At 34.1% G+C, this 21,493-nt stretch overlaps 2 protein-coding genes across 21 annotated transcripts in view; one reads left to right on the top strand and one right to left on the bottom strand.

Moving 5' to 3' along the window:
- Nucleotides 1-21,493, bottom strand: part of LOC129805730 (peripheral plasma membrane protein CASK) — a 518,962-nt gene that overhangs the window by 323,263 nt on the left and 174,206 nt on the right. The gene's annotated exons all lie outside the window — the stretch shown is intronic.
- Nucleotides 14,117-19,709, top strand: LOC129805873 (alkaline phosphatase-like). Its single transcript, XM_055854101.1, has 5 exons — nt 14,117-14,698; nt 14,815-15,140; nt 16,354-16,546; nt 16,630-17,303; nt 19,092-19,709. Exons 1-5 carry the CDS (start codon nt 14,623-14,625, stop codon nt 19,434-19,436), a joined length of 1,614 nt encoding a protein of 537 aa, XP_055710076.1. The 5' UTR covers nt 14,117-14,622; the 3' UTR covers nt 19,437-19,709.

The raw sequence follows: 21,493 nt of genomic DNA, 5'->3' as shown, positions 1-21,493 counted from the left end.
AAAAAAATTAAAAATTAATTTTTCTCAAAAACCCTATTCTCAAAAATTTTCATTTTTTTACTGTTGATCAGTAACATTGAGTACTACATTCCATGAAAAGGCGAGCTTCCACTTTTGCGCTTATTTTTTTAAAAAAATATTCAAATTTTAACAATATTTTCAAAAAAGGAAAAATACCAGTTAAACTCAAAATTTTGAGTTCAATTTTTCAGGGAATACAGTACTCCACAATACTTATAAACAGTTAAAAAATCAAAAATTTTCGATATCCCGTTTTTGAAAAAAATATTTTCTTTTTGATTTTCAAATAAAAATGCCTTTTATTGACAAAAATAAAGCTTTAAATCATATTTAATAAATGTACTAATTATGTTTTTTTTGTTTTCTTTAAGTTTCTCAAAAAAAAAAATTTGAAAATTTTTGGATTTTTTTTGAAAAATTAAATTTTTTTTTAATTCTAGGTTAAAAAAGTTCAACATTTTAACACGTGTGTTAAATGTATCTGAAAGTTGTAAATTTATCATAAAAAGGAATTTTTTTTGAAAATCAAAAAAATTTTTTTTTTTTTCAAAAACAGAAAATCGAAAAATTTTGATTTTTCAACTGTTTATAAGTATTGTGGATGTGGAGTACTGTATTCCCTGAAAAATTGAACTCAAAATTTTGAGTTTAACTGGTATTTTTCCTGTTTTGAAAATGTTGTTAAAATTTGAATATTTTTTTAAAAAAATAAGCGCAAAAGTGGAAGCTCGCCTTTTCATGGAATGTAGTACTCAATGTTACTGATCAACAGTAAAAAAATGAAAATTTTTGAGAATGGGGTTTTCGAGAAAAATTAATTTTTAATTTTTTTCAAAAAAAAATTCAAAAAACCGTTACAAAAAAACTTGAGCAGATAATACGAAAACTAGTATATCGTTTCAAAGAGTATAAAATTATCTTTCAAATAAAAAAAAGAGTCAGAAGAAATCTCAACCCGTTCGCGAGATAGAGCATTTTGAAATATTTGCCAAAAATCTCAATTGACGAATGAAGCGCGAGACGCCATCTTTGACGCCATGTGTCTCCGGCCAGGAATTTTTTTTGGGCGAAAAAAAAATAGGGGTATATTATTTTATCGTGTACTTTAACATATGTAAAATTCAAAAACATCTAAGACCATGAAGGGCACCCCTATGGTCGTCTTGAGATGGATTGGCCCCTAAAATCTCGAAGAATTTTATCAAGATTTCTTTCGAAAATACATTGCTCACCACTTATTTACGCATTGAATGTAGAATATAGGCCCTAAATTCCGTGAATATCCCGTGAAAAGAGAGAAAACGCCACACTTTTACTTTCAACACGCACAATTTGTAGCAATATTAACCGTGGAAAAGATGAAAATCAACTCTTGAGAGATTAAAACACAGTTAACTTAAGGTTAAAACAGGAGTGACATTCTAACCTTGACACGGTTTAAAATTGAGCTATGCTGAGAATTCTCTGCGAACAGCATTTTCATGACTTTATCACTTAAATGTCAAAGATTTTCACAGCGTTTTCTCACTAAAATTAATTTCTCACCGTTTATTTATACATTTTTGTAGAAAATAAGGATAAATCCTGTGTAAACTCGGTGAAAACTAGAGGAAATGCCTAACAATGACTTTAGACGCGCACAGTTTTTAGCTATACTAACCGTGGCAAGGATGAAAATTTACCCTTGAGAGATTAAAACACGGTTAACTCAAAATTGAAACAGGAGTGAAATCCTAATCTTGGCACGGTTTAAAATTGAGAGGCGTGGAGAATCTTAAATGAACAGCATTTTCACAGTTTTTTCCTCTTAAATCTCGAAGAATTTTATCGAGATTTCTTTTGAAAATATATTGCTCACTACTCACTTGTGCACTGAAAGTAGAATTGGCCTTAAATTCCGTATAAATCCCGTGAAAAATAGAAAACAAATCCCACACTTTGGCTTTTTGACACTCGCAATTTTTAGCGAACTTGACAAGGGAATTAGGTTTTACTTACCACAGAATTTTTGGAAAATCTCCTTTATATCCCAACTTCTTCACAAAACTCTCCACGGTGGCCACTGGGGGCTCATGTGGGGCTCTGCGTAGATCTCCTCAGTCTCTCTATATGTCCTCCGTCAATGCGAATAACTCCATGCAATGTACACTAAACGTCACTTTTTCGCGCACTACTTACACTCGACAAGTTTACGCGACAAACCCTTAAATGCATTGGGGTTCCTGTGACGATAGAAATGTAAAACCATTGAAACCTTGCACAAGATTTAAACCGACATGTTTAAGGTTAATAGTGAAAACCTTCACTAAAAAAAGGAGTTAAAGTTGCTGAAACAGGGTTAACTCAGGTTTCCAGTTTAAAACCTTTTTAAAATTAAACCGTGACTAACCCTGTTTATAGTCGATTTTAAACCTTGCCTCAAATAAGCTCTTTTTTGAGTGCGGGCGATCGGTAAAAAAATATCCTTAAGTTCTAGTATTAAGAGGAAGCTTACGAAAAGCAGGATGACAAAGTCACCCCCAAGAAAGTAGTACCTACTTACGACCTAAGATTTAGTTATATGGCTTAGGTTCTCTATTTTCTTATAAGATAATATTTTTAAGAAAATTTTAAAATGGATTTGAACATAAACAGCAAAATTATTCATTATATTTTAATGAAATCATTAGAATGGATTTTTTATTAATTCGAAACCTTGGGGAATCAGTATAAACCTGTCTATAACCTATCTAAAGTCGCCCGGATGTACGGTAACTTTCATAAAGATAATTTGAAAAAAAATTTAAAAAAAAAAACAAATTTTCTTAATTCAATAAAAGGAAAGACGATCTATTTCATTTTAAATAAAAAGAATGATATCATTTAAATCCAAAGTTAAAAGATTTTCCCAGATAACAGTCACGGATTCCCTATATTTTTAGGAAGATAAATTTAAAAAAAAAACAATAAGTAAAAAATAGTCACAAATATTCCGTATTCTCCAAACTATTCTATCTATGTATACTATTCAGATTTTCCGTATTCAAATATAATCAATTCATAATTTCTCAAAGCCATACGAATTGAGTGAATTTGAAAGAATCTTTTCAACTTTTGATTCAACGAAATTTCATTTCAATGGTAAGGAATATAAACGCTTTTGTTCATTTAATATTTCACAATTCATTTGCCTATGCAAATCATTTATACACAAAAGTCAGCTTTTTTTAAATTAAAAATAAAAAGGTTTTTCATTTTGTGGTCCTTTATATGTCAGTTTTTACCTTTGATCTCTTTTATAGAACATTAAATTATATTATACGATAGATATGTTAAGGAATATGTACTTACGTGCCACCTGAAGTCTTTTATGCAAAGATAGTTTTGATGTATGTAGAAGGATATTACATACCTGAAAGTACACAAGATATAGAATAAAAGGATTAGATATAGAAATTGTGAGGAATTTTTCTTTCATCTTAGACTTTTATGTGACTGTGCAACCACACCCGCATCCACAGATTTTCATCAAACCCATATCAAAGCCATAGTTTCTCATAAATTTCCTCCTTTCTAAACCCAACCCAAAAACCAATGTGGCTTGGTGAGTGAGGAATAATATTGAAAATTCCACAGGTGATTTTAAGACATTCCCCCTGCCAAAAAGAAGGATATATAATATAAATTGAGGTGAATTTTCCCATGCTAAATTCAATGTCTCTTTCAAAATAATATCCATGATGGCAAAAGATTGAAAGATGAAAAATCCTTTTTTTTTTTTTGGGAGCGAGCTTTTTGTCTGGGATTTTTCCTATATAGATCCCCGTTAAAATTCATAAAGTCCTCACTACCTCTTTCTCTATCTCATTCTCTTCCAAAATCTCCTCCATATATTTGGGGACTCTTTCACGGGTCAACAAAATTTGCCATTAATTGAATTCATCCCTCCTTTCACGTGTGATTGAGTATACAGTATTTTGGGAAAATCACTGATCTTTTGCATACGTGGCACCTTCTCCACACCGTGAGAGGCTATTGACAAAATCTCACTTGCCAATATTTGAAATTGGGAGAAGCCCCTTTGGCCCCTTTGTCTGCCCAAAGAGCACATATAAGCATATGGCCATGAGAGCGTTGTAACATATTATATATACATATATAGCAAATGTTTATGCTGCGGCAAGAGTGGATGAACGTTAAGGGAAAGAATATATTTGAATAGTAATGTATGGGAAGTTTATCGGAAATAGATATATAACCATATTATATGCAGTAACACGGTTCATGATGAGAGGCTAAACCATCTTCAAAATACCAATAACCTGGCATAAGGGGTGAAACTTGAAGAAATATTGTATGGGTAAGTACAAGTGTCTTTACACAGTTAACTACCATATATACGTATATATATACTCTTAACATATTTGAATCCTTATCAAAAGCCAATGTAAATATTGCATGATCCTTGTCCTCTTTGCCTTCCATCAAGCCAACCGTATCATCTTCATACGTCATCTTTCATTTATTATAGGATCTTGTTAATTTAATTCACTGATTTGGAATGAAGCCTTATTTGAGGGTTTTCACAGAAGATAAAGACTAATAGATGGCATATACGTATAATAATCTACTTGCTTGAAACATCAGCACTATTCTCCTGGTTATTTGATCTACTGGTTGCTCAAAACCAAAGAGATGGCATTATATTATATCAACGGGTACCTTACATACTATTGTCTCAAAATTATTTGATTTCAAAATAGATATTTGACAGGTCAGAAAACATTTATTTGTCAATTAAACGTCTCGTTATTCGACCATGAGAAGATCACTGAAGCGACAATATTCACAGGTTATAGAGTTTGATTTGGAACAAAACTGAAATTGACTTAGAGTAATACACATAAGATGAAACTGTCAATACATGACACTCCAGTTATTCGATAGCAGCTCTCTTCCTTTAAACGTAACACTTTTTTGCAAAGCATTACAAATATCAGCAGTTCCTAAAAAAAAAGTATTTTCAAGAGTTTAACAGTTTCTATTATCCGATCTCGCGCGACTAAAACTTTGTAACTTAGCCGTCCGTTCGTTTATCCGTTTCCCTGGAGTACAAATGGTTTTGGAGGTAAAGAACGAAAAGATATCGTTGGTTATAGGGGAAGTGCTTATAATTTTGGACAGTCTGCATATAAGCATAGATATCCCAAGTTTGAAGTGCGATATTTTCAATACTAATAATGGGCTTTTTTTGTTACTCTCTTTTCAGAAGGATTGTTTAGAAACTTGGCAAGCTATTTATCATCTCATTTTTATTAAAATTAGTTTTAATACGTTTAAAAATGAATTGATATGTAGAGGTGAATTTGACTCTTATTTTGGACAACTTGGTTATTAATTTTTACAACTTGTCTGTAAATTTAGACAGATAATCCGCCTCAACAGGATGCCCATTGTTCTTCATTTTATGAACCAATCTTACCAAGTCCTCTTCCTGTTCATGTAAGGGAAACGTAGAATGTCACAGAAGCCCAGAAACTTTCCATATCATTCATTAAAGTGAGTTGACTTCGATACTCCAAGTACGTGCAGATTCGCTCATTCCCTGACCTTTCCGGGAGCCTTTCAAGGCATTTCTCGCTACATCTCTTTCGTAGAGATGATGCTCCTTTGTTTCTCCAGGCATTTGTCCAACCTAGTCATCACAAAAGCTAAAACTTCACGAAATTTCGTGAGAAAAACACCTGTCCAAAATAAGAATCATCACCTCACTGGTGAATGTCTTAAAAAATGTCCCATTTTTCACACGAAAAATATAATTCACAAGGCAAATCTCACTTCAGGTCAAATGTACAAATCATCAGTAACGTGAATCAACACAATATTCAATGAATATTCAATAATATCACTCAAAAACAGCGAACAAACTTTGTTAGTACTTCACCAAAACTAAATAAGACTGAAGTAAGCCACGAAGTTCTGTCATATTTCTCGCAAGCAATTGCTCACACTGAATTTTCAACAAAGCAATTTCAACTCAAATCATATTCAAAATTTAACGTATTTAGTGTCAAAATCTTCCAAAAAGAACAAATATTTAGATAGAATTCATTTTTCATCAAATATTGGAATAAAAATCCATCATTTTAATCAATTTATTTTTAGTGTCCAATGTTATCTTCAAAGTGTCCAAAATAAGAAACTGGACAAAGTTATGAGCACTTACCCTATCAACCATTATTTTATTTACATATCTGTATTTCGTACAAACGACATTGACAATCAAATGCTGACACAAAATAAACATAGATAACAAAAACCAAGACAAAAACGGTTTATGCGACGAGTATATCGACTGAGGTTGTCCGAAAAGGTTATATACTGCCTTGAAACGTTGAAACCAGAATATCTCAAAATCGAAAATATGATTTTCATAATCTTGATATCAAATATATCAAAATTTAAATTTTCGGTTCCATTACAATGACATTCAAAAGATGGCACTGCTTCGTAAAAAAAACTATAATAACCTAAGTTTCAATTGAAGGACAATTGATGATACTGTTTGATAAATTAATTTGATTAGAATTACATTAACCCTTAAAGACGAGAGGGTCAAAAATTTTCCGGTCAGAAAAAATCACTTTTTCTAATTTCTTAGGGCAAAATATAACTTTTAGAAGGTCATAGGAAAAACATTTTTTTGGGACACCGGTATCCCCATCGTCCTTGAAGAGTTAAACCGTCTCTAGACAAATTCTCAGGTCTGTACAGAATCTAACTCTGGCTCGACAGGAATTCAAGTAAGTCTTGACATTAGTAATTTAGACCTATACCAAGAAGCCAAACAATTGCTCTATAGAACCGAAACAATAGCAATACGGTTGTGGCGGTTTTATTCATGGTCTTTGTCTTTGTCTCTAAGAAAGAGAAAGACAAGGAGAACTTAAAAACAAAAACAGCCACAAAAATAGTTAGTATTCTATAAAAAAAAACATCTCAGTAAAAAAGTAGGTACTAGAATAACAGTGAGAAAATTTCTCCAAAAAAAACTACCCCACATTGCCATCCTGCTGGTGATGATCCGGAACCCCATAAACTACATGACCCCTTAAAAAGACTCTGGAAACATAATTTAGGTAATAATTGAAGAAGATCCCCATCAGGATCGAAAGGATCGAAGGCTCTATAGACAAAACCAAAAAGGTGTTTTCATCTTAGGGTGACTAAACTTTTCACTTGCAATCTCCGGATGATATCCCTCTAAAATTAATTGCACCAGAACATCTTTGCGCTTATTACCCTGTTGCGGTATCGCTTCTTGAGAGAGGAAGTGACTCATGACTTCCAACACTAAACCTACCGACCGTTTTTGGTCGTTTTTCCTTGTGCTCGGTCAAATGACAGACCGTAGTAGGTAGGATACTCAACAATTTTTTTTGGAAAAGAGGAAAAAATTAGAATTCAAACACTGAAAAATATATTACATGTATATTTTAAGAAATTCATAAAGTTTGATAGCGACATTGTACCGTTTAAATATGTGTTAATTTTAAAAGATAATAAGCTGGTCATTTTGACCAGTCTTGATAGCTTTAGTGTTAAATTATGACCCGTGTAATCTTAATAGAAACTGACTTCTATAATTGTACATCAAACGTCAAACAACTCTTCCTTTTGAAGCAAGACGTCCATCAAAAGGGCCCAGAATTACCAATAAAAGAATGAGTATCTGTTTAACCATTAAAACAGTGGACCACGAACTTCTTGGACGACCTTCTAGAATCTTCGAAAATTGATTTGGACATTTACATTTCATCTGTTTTATAATTGTGACATTATTTTGTCTTAGCACTTAGCGATTTGGCACCTCCGCACACAGAGAAGTGATTTTGAGAAAGCGGTGTTGAATTTGGGGTTGAATTTGGTGTTGGTGTTGCTTGAACACCAAACGTAGTAGCATTCACACCAAATTAACACCTAGTTTTGAATCAATGGTGTTCTATGAAATGCTTTGGCGGTGTTGTATTAACTCCGCCACAGAAATCTCTGAAATGGTGCAAAAGTAACACCATCAATTTTCTAAACAGTGCTGTTGCAACGCCAAACGGTGTTCGTCGCTCACCATCGACCACACACACAGAAAAATGAAAAATTCTTAAACAGAAACACCCAGGAATTTAATTTCAAATCCCATCCAATGAATGCCAATGCCCTAATTCTAAATCCTTGATCATTTAGTTTTAGTTGCAAATCTGTAATTCTAATTGTAATCTCTAATTTTGGAATATCGTGTGTGCCGATGCAACGGTTCCCGATATGCTTTGAATACATTATAGGAGTTCGTGGCGCAGCTGGAAGATGCTCGACTGTCATCACAAAGGTCGCGTGTTCAAATCTCGGCGCAGGCTTAAATGTTGGAAAAAGATTTTCACGCACCAAATGGCTTTGAAATACAGAGAATATCATCCAGGGAGGACCCCAAGCCCTCAAACAATGGTAAAAAATTAATAAAAATCACGCAGAAAAATGGAAAATTCTTAAATAGAAACACCCAGAAATTTAATTTCAAATCCCATCCAATGAATGCCAATGCCCTAATTCTAAATCCTTTGATCATTTAGTTTTAGTTGCAAATCTGTAGACATTTTTCATTTATTGGTGTAAAAGGAACACCTATATTTTCTTGAGATGGTGTGATACAAAATCCACAATGGTGTTCCAAACGCTAAATTTGGTGTTAATAATTGGTGTAAAATTGGTGTAATCAGAAACCCAAAGCCGGTGTTAGTTACTTTGTGACACCACTTGGTGTATTCTGAACACCGAATTGGGGTTGGTTGATTTTGGGGTTGAGGTTGGTGTGTCCGACAACACCATTTGGAGTTGTTATGCCACTAAAATTTCTCTGTGTGCGAGGGGGGGGGGGTGGTTTAACTTTATTAAACCACATAATATTGTCTTCATTGTAGTATTCAAGCAACAATGGTTATGTAATAATTTTCTATGCAAGAACCTCTGTATTAATATAGAACTGATTAATGCTTTCAAATACTGAATAATTAAAGGAAATTTTTGTCATCTCTATTCAGTGATATCACTTTATCAATAGAACATATTGAAATATTAAACATACTGAGAATATTTCATTCATTTGTATAAAATCAGTCACATGGTTGAAGCATTAGTTTTCAATTATGCATTGAATTAAAATTTTGGGTAGATTCATTATCAATTGAAACTAAATATAATATCTAAATTCAATAAATCATCCTATATACCCCCTAACTAATTTCACACACAACGAAACCATTTATATATTATCATGAAATTCTGGTATTGCATAGGGTGCTTCCAAAATTTTACTAGTCTATTCCATTTACTATAAACACATGGCAAAAGACAGATAGGCTCATAATACTTAATTGCCTCAAGTACCTAACTAGCGATACTATCTCATTCAATGGGCAATGGCACTTCAAGTCATCCTCCTGACTTGAGAGAAGATTTCAAGAGTCATAAAATCGAGACTCAGTATCAAGTCGTTTTACGAGATAGTGCTAAATTTAGCTTGTACTAAATTCGATGATACAGCAACAAAATAAAATTAGAGTGACATTCATCTTTTTTAAGCCCAGGTAGTAAGTATAGGTATATTTTCTAGGAAGTGATAATAAAGTTAATGTTGAAATTTGAAGCAAACAGCCGACACAGTTGATAAGGCAACAACATACCACGCCTCCAAGCGTTGAAGTTCACGTGGTGATAAGACAAATGTCTCGTGAAATTCTCAAGAGTAAACTATAACATCCTAAAAATTTCTTATCTATCTCTGAGTGTACACAAATATTACTGGCTGACGATCATGTCAAAAGAAGCATCAACTCATCATTCTACGGAGGAATTTGTCTCATGTTCAAAGACTGGGCGACATAATTTTTTTTTCGGTCAAAGTTCAATGGTTATAATTATGGTATGAGCTACATTTTTTCCGCCCCAATCGTACAAAATTAACCATCTTATCTTCAATTAAATGAAAAGGGACAGATAATCCTAACCGGCTTATGTAGGTGAGATTCTTAACGTGAGCTAACTCGGAGTGCATGCAAATTCGATTTGATGCTGAAGTAGGGAGACGCCATTCAGTTATCTTGAATCAAATTCGTGAAATTATACAAGTTTTGTATTTGAACCAAAATGTCAAGGATTTGGATGAACTGATAGAAAAGTGTTATATGGGTGAAATGTAGACCAGAATGTTCTCTATAATTTTGCCGTAGAACTTGAACTCATCGATTACTCAGAAGCCAAGATAAGCGAGGTTTTTCGTTTCTTAACTCGTTTTTTCATCCAGAGTTCCCCAAGTAGTCATTTGTTGAACTTCAACTAAATCAAAGAATTGTTGTATTTTGCGGGACTTTCCATTTAAACCCCTATTTTAAGTGTCTTGGTGGAGTAGAGGCAGTCAAATTGGCATCTGAGTGATTTCAAAGCGTTATTATGGGAAAAATCAATTTTTTCACACTTAAACGGCAAAATCGGAGTGATAGCGTAGTCTGAGCGGAAAATGATGTATGGACGAAATGTAGAGACAAATATGCTCTACAATTATGTTAAAGTAATCATCAAAATCGGTTCAGCGACAGTCGAGATAATTGAGGTTATGTGATATTGAAATTGGTTTTTCGACTGTGGCGCCCCTGGTGTTGGTCCCACGAAGTTCAAATATTCTAGAAAGTTGTAGCATTTGGTGAGATCTTTCGTTTAAGCCCTCATTCATCAAAATCGGTCACATAGAACCGGAGATATGATTTTTTGAATTTCGTGAACTTTGACCCCTCATATCTCCGGTTCTATTGAAACCACAGCGCGCATATGCACCATTTTGGAAACGTCCTAGACTGGACTACAACATACTAAAATTTCATTAACTTGCACAATGCCGTTTTTTAGAAAAGTGACTTTGAATTTCGATGAATTTTAACGCTATCACAGCGCCACCTGTGGTGACTTTTTGAACTTCCATCTGAAAGTGCTCATCGAGACGAAACCAAAAAGGTAAAATTTACGTCGCTATGTTAGTTAGAACCGGAGATAGAGGCCGGTCAATGTTCGAACTTTGACCCCTTATAGCTCGGGTCAGGGGTTTTAGATCGACTTAAGGTTTTTTTTGTTTGATAGGTATAATCAACGGCTATAACATACTAAAATTTCAGCCCGATGCACAATGGAATTTTTGAGTTATTTAACTTTTAAGATTTAAAAATTTTCTTTTTAATAATAGCGCCCCTAGCGGTGGTTTTATGAACTTGCGATGTTAGAAGGGGAAGTGGCATTTCACGAGAGCTTTCCAAAAAGCCCTCACTTTTTAAATTCTGACAATTAGAACCGGAGTTATGGCCATTTTAAGAAATTTTTTTTGGACCCTTATAGCTCGGGTCAGGGGGGTCGGGGGACCTTAAGTTTGGTATTGATGGAAAACTCTAAGGCCCAGCTATAACATACCAAAATTTGAGTCCTCTGAATGCCATAGGGGTGGAGCTATTGAGAAAACAAAAAAAGGGGGGTCTTCAAAATGGCGGAAGGAGGGGTGGGGGTTGGGGAGTCAATGCACCAAGTTGCAATTTTCACCCGATATATAACCTTTGCCGAAAACCGCAAGTCGATATCTCTTTTAGTTTAGGAGCTATTAAGCTCCAAAGAGCGGCCGGCCGGCCGGCCGGACGGCCAGCCGGCCGGCCGGCCGGGAACGTAAATTAGCCACATATATATTCGTGATCAGGAAGTGCTGAAACACGTTTTGGCCAAATTTGAGCTCGATCGGACGACATGAAATTTTGTTAGGATTATAGTAGGTGAGATTGTTAAGAATCTCACCTAATATATTGATTGTGGCCGAGGTTCAATGTTTTAGGGGACAATGCATTTATTTATCGGTTATTGAATGCTGCGAAATTTCCTTAAAATACGTGACGTCATCCTATCGCAAAAGTCAAGTAAATAGTTTGTCAATATTTTTCAATTTTAAACAAAACTACGTAGAAACTTTTATTGCTCGAATTCAAAAATAGAGCAAAATACATCAAATTCCTTAAGAAACAAAAAAGTACCGATAGGGTAGTAGTACCATTTAGTGCCAATTCCCTATTTACTGAAATTTTGTAAACTCTTTTCTTTTTATATTTTAAAATATTTAACAATTGCAAAATACAACTATTTGATCAGTAAAGTTTATATTTAAATTTATAAATACTGTAATATTGTAGTACACGATCATTTTTATAATATAGTGATGCCACTAGGGATGCCACTACCCTAATTATTTGCTAATTATTTTTTCCTCTTTATTTAACCATATAATTAATCCTGATCCAAAGCTGGACACCAAAAGGTAAGAGATATCGACTTTGGGTCATGGCTCCGTAACAAGTCAATATTCAACTAAAATGTTTTAATTGTTACTGCTCGAACTCCATGTAGAGAGCAGTATTATAATCCCCTGATTTTTTCACCCCCTCCCCCCCCCCCCCAAATTTACAACTTCCATCCCCCCAAGAGACCAATTTTCTCAACAAATCTTCACATTTCAGACGTTTTCTGAGAAATGTCGTCACGCTGTTTGTCCGTCTGTCGCCAGCTCTGGAGGCCAAACGGCTAGAGATAGCAACTTGAGACCTTCGGGGGACCCCCCCATAAGTTGACCCAATGATCGTTAACATGACCTTCATTTTCCCTCCACTCGTTCCCTTCCCCTCCAAAACCATGTTTTTTTAGATTGCTCGAAAGCGCGTCGTGCGATTTTTTTTTCATTTTTGGATATGTTTTAGAGATTACCCAGGCGGACATTTTATTAAATACGAAAATACCGTTGAATCATTCCTAATAACGGTTTTTCAAGTTCAAAAGTTAAAAAGACACTAGAGAGCGCATTTACCAAACGAACGTGCTCAGGTTTAGGATCATTGGAAAGGTCTTGGAATTTTCTATAAAACTGGACCGGTTCCAATCGGTTCTGAACCGGTAATGAACCGGTTCATAGCCAATACTTAATTTTTATCCTAATTTTATTACTTTTAAAACAATTTTGGAGAATCTTTTGAATGATTTATAATTTGGTTCAAATCGGTTGAGAACAGGTAAATGATAAAAGATGCGAAAGTACTTTTGAGGTTATAGCATCTAAGTCACGAGTTCGAGCATTTCCTAAAGCCTTGGACGTTTTGCCACCCCTTTTATATCATATTTCAATATCTCCTGGCCAAAAATTATGTTTTTTTTCATAATTGCTGTATATAAATATTTTGATAATTAGTTCAACATAGTCAACTGAATATTTAAACCAATTATTAAGCTTAAAAGCATATCTTTAAACCCAACTATCTCTCAAAATACCAAAGTACATAATCTGTTTCTGACTAATAGATATTTGACCTTGAAAACCGTTATGAGGAATGATTCAACGGGATTTTCATATAAGGACGAAATGTTTGCCCGAGAAACCTTTAAACTGGGGAACTGAGGAGCATGTTAATGTTTCAAAGTCGACTTATGTGGGGATCCCTTGAAGGTCCCAGGTCCCTATCTCTAACCATTTGGGCTCTAGGCGTGGTAACGGCCGGAAGGTTAGACCGACAAACAGCATGACTTTAAAAAACTGAAAATCGAGATATACTGCTCTCTCTCTCTATGGAGTTCAAGAAGTAAAAAATCTAAACGATCCATATGTATAGATAAGCTCCAACTGGTCCAATGTGTCCGTTTAAACATTTTCCAAGGCTTAAATTTTACACCCTCTAAAGTGTACATATCCTGACTAATTTTGTTCAATATTTAATTTAATTAAAAGGTCTTGGAATGTACCGGTATTGAATTTTAATTTAAAAAAATCGATTGATTAAACCAATTATAAAACGATACATTACGCAAAATCAGTGACATTGGAAAATTTGCATAATGTTAGCTTTATATTCTATCTTCGAGCATTCTGCAAACTTTCCCTTGCTATTGTTTCACTTTCGTCATTTCCATCAATTTGATTTGCAACTGTGATGACATGCAGATTTTGTTATGGGTATAAATCTACAAATATGTAGTTTAGACCGGATGTTCACGCAGTGTCTTCATGAGGGAACTTGAGATCTCAATAACAAATTAGGCCACTACACGCTCCTCACCGTCTATAAAACTTAAACGATCATCGCATTACGAGAAAATATTAACTTGTGGACTTTTTGAAGAGCGTGCGTGATGCAATCACTGGTTAACTGATAATCTCTCGGACGTTGACGAATCTCTGGAGTATAAAAGCGGTAAAATTGAAAAACAGAATAGCACATTACACAGTGAAACGTCGAGTGTATCACGTTAACAATACTCTCGCTCTCTCTTTACTCTCAAAGTAATCACTAAAGTACTCTACCAGGCAAATATATATAAATATAACAGTGTTCTAAATGGAAGTGTTTCGGATTATTTGAGTTCACCTCCTAGTATATATATATACTTTCCCGATTATTTCGTCCCACAAAGAGCACATTTGCAATTTTACAGCCTGACTCCAAAAAAGCTACATAACTATTTTCCTTTCGATACCAAAAATAATCATCCCTAAAAGCAGGTACAATGTATCGAATCGTGATTTTCCTGATGCTTTCCTCCAATTCACTATTCACCAATTCTGCATCACTTCCTTCCAAAGGTAATTTCATTCGTCCAATTAAATATTCAAACAGTAACGAATTTTACAAAAAAAAATACTCATAATTTTTTTTTTGTATTACTTGCTAACATCATCTCATACCCCTATTTTTGCAGGTGAATATGATTCAATGCACCCGCAATTGCCTATTATAAATGATGGAATTGTAAATGAGAATGGACGTGTTAAGCGCGGAGCACTACCTCTGAAATTCATAGCACCCGAAATGGAGACTCACAGTGAATATTGGACTAATATGGCACAAAATATTCTACAGTTGCAATTACGGAAAAATCATCTCAACAAGAATATGGCCAGAAATGTTATATTCTTTATTGGGGATGGGATGTCCATTGCAACTGTGACAGCTAGTAGGGTGTATAATGGTGGTGAAGAGCAGCAATTATCATTTGACAAATTCCCCTACTCTGGACTATCAAAGGTAAATTTTAAAAAGTGTTCCTAAAATAGTAACAAACTGACCAAAAATCAATGGAAAAGTTACACTACTATACAAATATATAAAGTGAATAGTATTCCCTATGGCCTTATGCGCCTCATGAGTTTACCTTCATTGAAAATTAGGAATCAAATGGAATAATAGTGTTTCCATTCGGTTGGATATTTTTAGATGTCATTTTGCAAATCATTTTTACATGACCCTCATCAAATCATAATTTTAATTATAGGGTAAGTGTGCCAAATTCCGGCCAGCTTGCAATTTTGGCCATCTTTTTTGTTCCTCAAATTTCCATGAATTTTTAGTTTTTACATACTATAGAGATTATACAATGCAAAAGAATAACAAAAAATGTAGCTTCGACAAACGAGATGACGTGAAAAAGATATTGGAAGAATTCCCAAAGGACAAGGAACTATGAGAAAGAAGGTGGCCGAAATAGGGCACCAAAGCTATGTCTATATTTTTATGCATTTTAAAATATATTCAGAATGATTTTAGAGTAAATAAAGACGGTAAACTCTTTACAAGGTTCCAAACAACATTCTTAAAAAAAAAAGAATAAAAGAAATCAATTTGAATTTAAAATATTACATTTCAAACTTGAGACTTTGACGCTTGCATGCAACTATTCCGAAATTTGGCACACTAACCCTAATTACGTTAAGCCGAGGCTTAAGTCGTAAGTATGTCTAGGGCATAAGGAAAAGCAAAACAAAGACAAAAATCGAAAGTAAGGGAGACAAATATTTAATTTGTTTTACCCAAAATATGTTTGTAGTTAGAGTTGTGCCCCTGTAATATTAAAAAAAACAAGACTCAAGTATTACAATTGAAAAAAAAAACAAAATATTGCCTAATACTTTTTGATATTAGCTGAGCCGCTAAACATCTCTGACTATCCAACTAGTCAAATTGTGTGAAATTATTAAGGTATAAATTCATTAAGACACTGAACATCCCACAAAGTTGTGACATTTTACCATGCCCCTTTATCCCAAAAGAGAACACTTCAGCAATAAATAAGTGATGTTTACTAACAACTGTGCCTCTTATCTGTTTCGAAATCACCTCATGAGATGTTTATTATAGTTAAATTTGCACTTAATGGGGGAGGGGGGCTCTCTAGTTTTGTGGACGATTGCAATTGTGATTAATCAGACAAAAACATTTTGCTGATGCTGCCCCATTTCAGACTTACTGTGCCAATACCCAAGTCGCGGATTCTGCATGCTCAGCCACAGCATATTTGGGTGGTGTTAAGGCGAACTATGCTACCCTGGGCGTGACTGCATCAGTGGCCCTGAATGACTGTAGTGCAGAAAACAGAACGACCAACCATGTGGCATCAATTGCCGAATGGGCTCAGCGAAATCAAATGTCCACTGGTGAGTGATACCCAATCAATCTGCAAGTGTTTGGGGGATAAAACCCTGCAAATCTCTAACCCTCCTGCAACCACCCCTGAAAGGCTTCGTGACCACTACGGAAGTGACAAACGCCTCACCAGCCGGACTCTATTCCCACTCGGCCAATCGCAACTGGGAGAATGATCGACAATTGATAGCAGATGGTGGCAATCCTGATACTTGCACAGATATCGCAAGACAATTGATCCATGGGAAAATTGGCGAGAAACTCAATGTTATCATGGGTGGTGGACGTCGACACTTCTTACCAGAATGGGAAACCGATATTGATGGCCTACCCGGTACCCGTGGTGATGGTGTAAATTTAATCAAACAGTGGAAGCGTCACCACAGAAAGCATGTGGCACGATATGCTGAGACACGTGAAGAACTCCAACAGGTGAATGGAGCGACAGTTGATTATCTCTTTGGCCTCTTCAGCAACGAACACATGCCATTCCACCTGGAAGAGGAGGCAGCACAGAAGCCCACCCTCACAGATATGGTCTCGAAGGCACTCGATGTTCTGGAGAAGAATGACAAAGGGTACTTGCTCTTTGTCGAAGGTGGAAGGATAGATCATGGTCACCATAAGACACAGGCAGCACGTGCTCTCGATGAAACCATTGAATTCTCCAAGGCCATCGAACATGCCCGTCTCAGGACAAGCGAAAAAGACACTCTAATCATCGTGAGTGCTGACCATTCTCACACAATGGCAATGGCAGGATATTCCGTAAGTAATCTTCCTTTCTCTACCATTTAGAGAGCCTTTGAAAAATTCACTTTACTAAATTAAAGTGACTAAGAAAAAAAGCCCATCATTTTAAGTGATAAAAGAAGCTCAAATACTATTATTAAACTTAAGAACTTTAAATTCTGAGCTGAATGTTAGAGATGTTTAATATTTTGAAATTTATCTTAATTTTTAGTATAATTAAACTATTTATTGGTATTGGAAATTTGAAAAATATGGCGATGTTACGTCTTTTTTATTTATCGGTTTTTCATTTGTCTGATCTAGCTCTGCAAGCAAATAAGATCTATGATTTTCGAATATATTATGAGCTAATCCAAATGGTTATGTTCACTATTTTAAAGTTTCAATTATATTACCGTCTGACAGCCTACGGCCAAAGTCGGAAGAAAAATTAATAAAAATGAAAAATTAATGAAAATGTGATTCTGCACAGGTCTCTATACCAGAAGGTCTATCCATGACCGATTTAACCAAGATTGGTTTCAATGGAAAAGTATTCAAATTCTAAACATGACTGTATCGATCTCAAATGGTCCTTGATTGTTATATAGAGTACCGATATTTTGCACTTTTACTATTAGGTTATTCTTTAATTTATATACCGGTATAATCGATACTAAAAAGTATTTAGTAAAGCGTTTCTTAAACCTTTTGCATACACTGAGAGAAATACAAAAAAGTTAAAATAATATTCCGGAAATGTTTATTTTACCCTGCAGTATTGATCCGAAATTGATGTAAATATTATGCTTTTTAGGTGTATTAGGGGTTGTATTTACACTTTTTCATTTTAATTTTACCCTTAAAAAAGTGTAAAATTAACATTAAAAAATGTTGATATATTTTTAACCTAAAAAATGTTAAAGTTAAGAGGAAAAAAAGTTAATCGCACCCCCGTTTTCTTTCTCAGTGTAGATGCTTGTTATAGATTTTTCCATGTCGACATTTTATCTGTAAGACTATTGCGTTTAATCATTCAAGATAACGATATTTAAGTTTTAAGATTAAGAAGATACTAGTAAACGCTTTTTCTCGACTGATTTTGTTAAGTTTTAAGACGCTGGCTGAAGAAGGCTTGAAATTCTTAAAAAGGCTTAACCGGTTCTCAACGACTATGAACCGATAATTAATTATGTCCGAATCTAGGCATAATTAATGATGTCTGTTATCTTTAAAGATAAATTTCTTAAGATTAGTAATGAGAAATTACTTTTGGCAAAGCCTTTAAATTATGAGAAGCTTTTCCACTCCTATTGCTTTCCGTTTCAACTCTTTAAGAACGATTTAGTCACCAGTGACCCATTTTTTTTTCCTACGACCATCTAATGTTATATTTTGTTCTAAAATTCCAGAAAAAAATTTTTTTGATTCCTAATTTTTGAACGTCTCGTCATTAAAACATTAAGCTACGCCCTATTAAAAATACATTTTAAAAGTAGAGAGCTTTTTCGTAAAGCGATCTTTAAGATTATTCGAATACAGACTGAAAGAGATATCTTACAATCTAAGTCTTTATAGCCCCATGACTTTATGAGAGAAGAAACCAAATGATTCTACATTTCAATGAATGACAGTCCCAATGCTCTTATGTCAATCATATTTCACCAAGAGAGCTTTCTGTATCAGAAATAATAGTCATGAACACTGCATACCTGGAATAACCAAAGTGCCCCTAAACATATCAATTTTCATCCCACCTAAGATTAATGCAAATGTATTAAATCTCTTGTTTCTCTTTCTCTCCTCCTTATATAATAACAACAGAGCCGAGGAAATGATATTCTAGGCATAAATAATGCACAAATAGGACTCGATCGCCTTCCTTATGCCACCTTAAGCTATGCAAATGGACCAGGATATGAGGTACACGAGGAACAGACGGGTGGACGAAGGAATTTACTGAAGCTCAATATGCACAGGCAGACATTTGAATTCCCATCAACAATACCACTGGCAGAAGAGACTCACGGTGGTGACGATGTACCAGTCTACGCAAGTGGACCCTGGGCCCATATCTTCACTGGGACATACGAGCAACACTACATACCACATGCAATTGGCTATGCTGCATGCATTGGTGATGGCCTGCACTCATGTACAGATGAATAGATTAATTCAATTAGCCATGGATGTTACACAAATCAGAAAGCCCACCCAGTTGAGGTTCAGCAGAAGCATCACTCAAATTTTCTCTCAGTATCTTTGTTGTTCCTCAACGTCAAATAAGACATATCAATTATTTATTTTCAATAACCCTCATTATTTGTCTCATTATCACATTTTTTTTTCTTTTTTTTTTGTAACTCGTTATTTTAGTACTTAAGACCCACAAATTGATATTGAAAAATATGCAAATTGAATAAATTGAGTTTATTCAATCAATTATTATTATCGCATTATTTACTTTTCTCGCAATCTTTCTCAATGGAATTTCCCCATACTAAACACAATATATAAATCCTTTATATACGCCCAGCTTATTCTATCAAAAGCAGGGAAATGCAAAAATATTTTCTACCATCTCTGCTTTTATTTATTTATTTTTTTCTTTTTTGAATAAGTGATATGCTGAAAATACATTTCTTTTCCAAGATGCAGCAACATTGCATTTCTTTCTCTTCCTGCTGTTAACGAACATTTAACGGAGATTGCAATTGGAGGTCATCCATCTTTAAGTACAACGACACAAAAATACAGACACAACCCTCCGTGGAATCTTTAGTGATAAATGAGCTTAAATTGGCAAATTTGCAAAATAAAGAAATAGTTTCTTTACTCTCATTTCTTATGTAAATGATTCTTCGTGTTTTGACTATAGAACACAGTAAGATTTTTTTTGCTATAGTTATTTGAGTAGAAATAATCGCATTTAAGTGAAATTATCTCTAGAGATTTTCTCTGCATAGTACCTAGATCCGATTTCACGAAATCACTCGAGTAAAGGGTGAAAAATTGAAGAAACTAGGGTAATTTATAAACTTTAACCTTTAATTGCTCTATTTTTACGGTGAATCATCGGAGAGTAGCTTTTAGAATTAAAAGTTTTGGGCCTCAGCGTAAAGATACTAAAATTTTAACGAATTTGAAAATGTGGATTTTGAGATATTCAACATCAAAAATTCGAAAATCAAATTTTTGCTTTTAGCGTTCTCAACTGTGGTCAATGTAAAAACACTCTAAAATAACAAAACCGGTAATGTAAAAAAAAAACTTACATGACCAATTTGTAGGCAATAATCGAAAAACTCTAGTAAAAATCAAAAATCGATATCTCTTTACGTTCGTTCTTCCGAAACAGTTGTACGCTGTTCAAAATTTACACGGAACAGAACTAAACGGGACGGGAAGAACTGGACTAACGGAACGAAATTTAACGAAATCGTATTTCATGTCAGACCACAAAAATTGAAATTGTAAAGAATTCCTGGCAAAACATAAAAATTTATACATATTTTCAGAAATTATTGAAAAGACTATATAATATACAATGAGAAAAAAAAGAGGATGCGATTAACTTTTTTTCCTCATAACTTTAACACACTTTAGGTGCAAAAATATATCAACATTTTTTAATGTTAATTTTACGCCTTATCAAGGGTAAAATTAACATGAAAAAGGGTTAATTTAACCCCTAATACACCTAAAAAGGGTAATATTTACACCGATTTCGGATCAATAATGCAGGGTAAAATTAACATTTCCGGAATGTTATTTTAGCTTTTTCGGATTTCTCTCAGTGTAAAAATTAGTTTAAAATGAGAGAGTTTTCATTACATTACCATTTTTCAGTCTTCATAAGTTAAAAACACATACAATTGATTCATCCAATTAAATTTTCATTATATGGATAATACTCTAATTAAATTATGTTGCGCAATTTATACAAATTATTTCCAAATTGAATAATTTAAAAACAATTGAACAATTTTAATACTACTAAAAAGCTACTGAATGAAATCCAGCAATTAACAAATGTGAATGTAAAGAATTGCAGCTAAAATAGACTGAATAATTAGGCTATTCCATTGAAAAATGTTTCATGATAACAAAAAATGGCTCCCCCAGTTTTCATTTCATTTCATATTTCAATCTTACACATTATTTTCATATATGAACATATCATTTTATCGGCAATTGTTATGGGCCCTACACACTAGATAAATTTA

The sequence above is a fragment of the Phlebotomus papatasi genome, chromosome 1, assembly GCF_024763615.1.
Source record: "Phlebotomus papatasi isolate M1 chromosome 1, Ppap_2.1, whole genome shotgun sequence".
NCBI classification, from domain to species: Eukaryota; Metazoa; Arthropoda; class Insecta; order Diptera; family Psychodidae; genus Phlebotomus; species Phlebotomus papatasi.
Note: the sequence above shows the minus strand (reverse complement) of the source record. Positions and strands in the feature narration are given on the sequence as shown.

Excerpts from the sequence above, each read along its gene's own strand:
- LOC129805873 (XM_055854101.1), top strand. The coding sequence starts at position 14,623 with ATGTATCGAATCGTGATTTTCCTGATGCTTTCCTCCAATTCACTATTC. Across the intron at positions 14,699-14,814 it reads TGCATCACTTCCTTCCAAAG|GTGAATATGATTCAATGCAC; the intron begins GTAATTTCATTC and ends CTATTTTTGCAG. Across the intron at positions 17,304-19,091 it reads TGGCAATGGCAGGATATTCC|AGCCGAGGAAATGATATTCT; the intron begins GTAAGTAATCTT and ends TAATAACAACAG.